This window comes from Mus caroli, unplaced genomic scaffold (assembly GCF_978045245.1).
Source record: "Mus caroli unplaced genomic scaffold, Mus_caroli_1 scaffold_9, whole genome shotgun sequence".
NCBI lineage: Eukaryota > Metazoa > Chordata > Mammalia > Rodentia > Muridae > Mus > Mus caroli.
This window is the reverse complement of record NW_028227264.1, coordinates 128,565,248-128,570,920: the sequence shown is the minus strand read 5'-3', so window position 1 is coordinate 128,570,920 and position 5,673 is coordinate 128,565,248. Positions and strand designations below refer to the sequence as shown.

Genomic DNA, 5,673 nt, shown 5'->3' with positions numbered 1-5,673 from the left:
TTATTTTGAGAGGGAATTTGCAAGAGCAAAGGGTGGATATGAGGGAACAGAGGGATGAGCAAGACTAGGTGCATGATGTGAAATTCACAATGAATCAATGAAAAAGATTTTTTTAAAAATTGATGGCATGCATTAACAATGCATGGATTCAGAAAACAAGAAGGGAAATAGTCAAGCTGATGGGAAAAGTAAAAAGTCAAATAGGAAATACTGACAAGACTGAAAGTTGTTTGTAAGAAGAGATACACAAAGGTGATAATCTTTAATGAGACTACCAGGTAAAAAAATGTAAATAAGCAAAATCATAAGTGAAAGGTAAAGATATATTATAACTAATACTACAGAAGTGTGAGTCAATGCAGGAGCTTGTTACAAATTATTATATACCTACTAATTGAATAACCTAGAAGAAATTAATAGACTCCTAAAAATGTACCATCCACCAAGACTTACTTGGGACCAAACAGTAAATCTACAAAAACAACAAAAACAAAATAAAACCAGTGATGTGTCAGAAAAAAGTCTCCTGGGAAACAAATGACAAATGTCTGAGGTTATGGAAATGTCAGTTACCTTAACATGATCTTCAGGCTTTACACATGAGTTCTGAAATGTCACACTGTATCCCAAACTATGCATGATTGTACATCAAAATAATAAGTTAGTATTAAGAGTATAAAATAAGGGCCATCGAGATGCTTAGTGTGTATGTCATCACAATGCTCCAATTTCATATAGCACTGATCCACTGAACCATCACAGCTTCATTGTAAGACACCGTGATATGACATCACAATTGTCATTAGCCATGACAAGGTAGAATTCAGGCTACAGTATCTAAAGGGAAATAGTTAAAAATACAAAGAGAAGTCAAGTCCAAAGTTGTGTGTTTAGAAGCCACCAATACTAAAGAAAATTTCCAGGATGGGCAGGGGATCTGATGGTGTCAATAATACTGAGAGATTCAGTACAATGAAGAATGAAAAATTGATCACTGTGTTTCACAACACAGTGATATTGGTAATTTGGAGCAAGAGGGATGAGTGGAGAGAATACTGAGAACCAATGGAGAAAACTGGAAATAAGAGAAACACCTCCTGATGCAGGGTCCATTCCTATAATTCTAACACTTGGGAGACTAAAGCAGGAGGATTGACACAAGTTCAAGACCATCCTAGGCTATATAGCCACATAGCAAGACCCTGTCAGGGAAAAAGTAACAGCAATTGTCCAGCTACACTTTGATGCCCAACTACATGGCACTAAAACTTCAGAGGAAAGTCTAGGCTACTTCGGATAGCTCCTCACAGGACCAGGAACTCTGGGGTTACTAATGCTTCTGATATCAGAAAGTAACTGGTAAAGTCCCTATGCTCTTGGGATTCAAACAGGGTGGAATAGAAGAATGGAGGAAAGAAGAAACAAACCAACAGAAATATATATTGTGAATAATTATGAAGATTTGAAAATGTCTGTTGATGGTTAATGGTTGATGAGTGTGTGGTGTTCCTGGAATGCTTCCTGGGAGACACAGCTCGAGGCAGGACCTCCAGCCTTCTTCATATCATGACTAACATTTGGGCTGTACATCATGGTAAACCGAAGTTAATTTGGGATAGTGCTTGGAAAATTAACTGCATAGAAAACTTTGTTACGATTTTTATGACATAATTATAAGGCAAATAAAATGTATGCCACTAGAGAAGTGTTTAAATATTGATTTATGTAATAGTTCAAATACTGTGTAGAAATTTAAATATTGATTTATGTAATACTTCCCAAATACAGCTTATGTCTGCAAAAATAATTTTTACATTGAGTTTGATACCTGAAAAATAGCTAACTGGAAGACATGTAAGGCACACTTTAATCCCAGTACTTGAGAGAGGCACAAGCAGGTGAATTCTTTGTGAGTTCGTGGCTAGCCTGATCTCCATAGCAAGTTCCACGCAAGCCAAGGCTACATGGTGAGACCCTGCCTCAAAACAGCAACAACAAAAACTGATAATGTTGGAAATTCTTGATTAATGATGAATAGTGTTTCATATCCAATCATACCTTCTTAGGGTCAAGTAATGCCAAATAATAGATTCCAGAAAGTCTAGAATGTGTATGCGTGAATCACTATGTGTCTGTCAGCTTAGATAATTGAATGGGACACGATGGCAGATAAAAGACAATTATATCTACGAACAAGGGAACAGAAGCTGATGATCTCCATAGAAAGGTGAGCCCTCAGGAAATTCCAGGGGCTCAACACCTCCAACATCTGAAAGCCTCACTGTAAGCCTGACTGATCAGACACTGAGTCTATCTGAAAGTAGATCTTTGGGTCAAATTTTCATGCATTTTGGTGCATTGCTAATCCACATGTCTCACCTCATCCTTTGTCAACTGAGGAAAATGACTCACATTTATCTTATTCTTCCCACCTTAAAAAAAATTACCAAGGGCCTAAAGAGGTGTCTGAGCAGTTGGGAACACTGCTGTGCACTTCCAGAGTTCAGCAACCACATGGTGACTCACAACCATCTGTGATGGGATTTAATGCCCTTGTCTGGTGTGTGCTCACATACATTAAATAAATAAATAAATATCAAATTATCTATCTAAAACTTCCTCATACTTCCTTTTTTCCTGGGCCTTTACATGACTTTCCTGCCCTGAAATTTGTAGGAGGAGGCTCTCAATTCAGCTATAAAACATAATAAAAGTTCTTATGGAGGGTAATTTGGCAAAGTATTTAAAACATTTTACTCAACAATCCAGTTTCTAGAAGGTATACAGGAGAAAGTATGTGTAAATACAAAGATGTAAGCGAGAATATTTATGTCAATATCCATGACAAAAGTTAGCTGCAACAACAGGGCGTTTCTTAAGATTATAGTATACCACACTGAAGGATATGACTGATCATATCCTTTCAAGGTACATTTGAGAAGTCATGTCACAATGTGCAAATGTAAGGCAATAAAGTAGAAACTGTTGAAACGCAGTTTAAACAATATAATCTTATCTTTATTCTTTATGAACGTGCATGTATGCAAATGAAGAATAAAAGCAGGTAGCAGTAATTTCTCACAGACAATATTAACATTTTGTTGATAATTATATTTTTCCTCTGTATATCAATTTCTTGCAACTAGCAGCACTACTTTTTACAAACTTGGAAACTCAATGCTGTCTCCAGGCCTTCACTTATAGTTCCTTGACCACCTGCCTCTGATATTCTCTCTGTGTGAATAACAGCTGAAAGGAGATCATTAACAAGCAATAGCTGGGTTTCCTAGAAAAGGGAGATGTGCTGGATCCATCCAACCAAGAACCGACGTGGACACCGGGTAAAAATAGCAAATAGTTGGTTTCAAGAATCTAGCTAGAAGCCGGGCGTGGTGGCGTACGCCTTTAATCCCAGCACTCGGGAGGCAGAGACAAGCGGATTTCTGAGTTCGAGGCCACCCTGGTCTACAAACTGAATTCCAGGACAGCCAGGGTTATACAGAGAAACCCTATCTCGAAACCCCCCCCCCCAAAAAAGAATCTATCTAGGGCTAGATCAGACTTCAGACCAGAGTCTGGAGGGTACAGAGATGTGTTTTCTACCTAAGATCAAAGGAGGAAATGAAAATCATACCTTTGAAGGCAGTAGAGAGGAAGTGAAGTAAGGAACACCAACATCTCAGGAGGGTCCCAGGTGTTGGGGTGAGTCAGGAGACAAGTAACTGGATAGACCAAGCCTACAGCACTGCCAAGCAAGACTCAAGAGATGAACGTTCAGGCCAAGCCAGAACACCAAGTCCCTGTCCCTATCCCTGCCCCCCACCAAGCAGGAGTAAATGATGTCAGAGAGAAAGGCTTACAATAAGCACTGGGAGAAGCAAGAAGACAAATATCTCAAGAACATAGATACAGGAAACCACAGAAGCCTCAGCCTTGATCAGGAATTACATCATAACACATGGTCTTCTCTGCCTTTCCTTGATCTCTGCTCCAGTGTGTGTTCATTCAGCTCTTCTCTTAGAGTAAAGCACCATCAAGGCTTAAGACCAGGTCCTGGAAGCTGAGCTCTGAACAATATATCTGTGTCTTGGACATTCACGCTGGACACAGGCTGAATGCACCCTGTGCAGTACAGATCTCAGATTCTTTTTCCTTGTGAATGTCCAGGAATCAGGCTCTGAGCTCTAAGATCTTGGGACTGTGGTCAAGGACCCCAAAGGTATCTCTTCATGAGCCGCCTCATGGCCCCTGTGACCTCCTTGTTCCTCAGACTATAAACAAAAGGGTTGCACATGGGAGTGACAACTGTGTAGACCAAAGTAAGAATCTGGTCTGTGTTCCCAAAAGAATCAGCCTGGGGCCTCATATAGGCAACAGTCGCAGTCCCAAAAAAGAGTATGACCACAAACAAGTGGGAGGAGCATGTGGAAAAGAGCTTTTGACGACCCTGGGATGTTGCCACCCCAAGGATGGTGACAAGAATACAGGCATAAGAGGCCACAATCAATAAGAAGGGGACGAAGATAAAAGTTATTGTGACAAATAGGTTCCCCACTTCACCCCAGAAAGTGCTTGCAGTAGCCAGTCTCAGCACAGGCAGGATATCACACAGGAAGTGATGGATGGTTTTGGCCCCACGGAAAGGCAACGTGAAGATGAAGATGGAGTGAGTAGTGCCTGAGATGACACCTGCAAGATAAGAGGCCCCCACCAAGCCTGTATAGGTTCCCTGGCTCATCAGGGTAGTATAATGCAGTGGACAGCAGATGGCAGCATACCGGTCATAGGCCATGGCAGTAAGCAAGCAGCATTCAGCAATGCCAAAAAGGGCAAAGAAATATAACTGAGTGAAGCAGCTGGCAAGAGGGATGGTGGGGCAGGAAGACCGGAGGTCAGCCAACATCCGAGGCACAATGGTAGTGGTGTAGAGGATCTCCACCACAGAGAAGTGACGCAGGAAGAAGTACATGGGGGAGTGGAGCGCAGAGTCCGCCAGCGTAAGGAGGACTATCAGAGAGTTGCCCAGCAAGGTAACAACATAGATACACAGCACACCCCAGAACAGATGCCCCTGGAGAAAGCCATAACCCGAGAACCCCAGTAAAATAAACTCTGTTATGTCTGTATCATTATCATTCCCCATTTCCCCAAAGCAGACTAGGAATAAAAAAATTAAAAAGGGAAGCCAGAGAGGGGTAGCCAGCTGGAGACAAAGGCTGCAACAGTAAGGATGAAGAGCTGTCCATGAGAGCAGCCCAGCTTGCTGAGGAAGATGCTGGGGATGCTGGGGATGCTGAACAGGATGCTGAAGAGGATGCTGAAAAGGATGCTGAAAAGGATGCTGAGAATCTCTGCTGCTGCTGCTGCTGCTGCTGCTGCTGCTGCTGCTGCTGCTGCTGCTGACTCTAACCCAGAAAACACACCTCGAGAAGAGGAAGAAAAGCCAGACATTGAAAGATCTTCCTGCTCTTTCAGGTTTCTTCAGACAAGCTTTGTTCCACTCACCCAAGGAATAGGAGCAGAGACTGGGAACAAAAGCAGCTTCCTTCAAGAAAGTGGGTGAGAAGGCAAAAACAAATAATCTGGCAGAAGAAAGGGTTCACTCAGAGGCAGACAGTGGATGGGAAAAAAACAAGAGCAGGAGACGACAGGAACACAGAATTGAGGAGCAGA

General features: G+C 41.9%; 1 protein-coding gene across 1 annotated transcript; it reads right to left on the bottom strand.

Moving 5' to 3' along the window:
- Positions 1 to 4,204: 4,204 nt before the first annotated feature.
- LOC110304050 (olfactory receptor 10P22) lies at positions 4,205 to 5,143 on the bottom strand. Its single transcript, XM_021175301.2, has one exon. It carries the CDS (start codon positions 5,141 to 5,143, stop codon positions 4,205 to 4,207), a length of 939 nt encoding a protein of 312 aa, XP_021030960.2.
- Between the last annotated feature and the right edge of the window lie 530 nt (positions 5,144 to 5,673).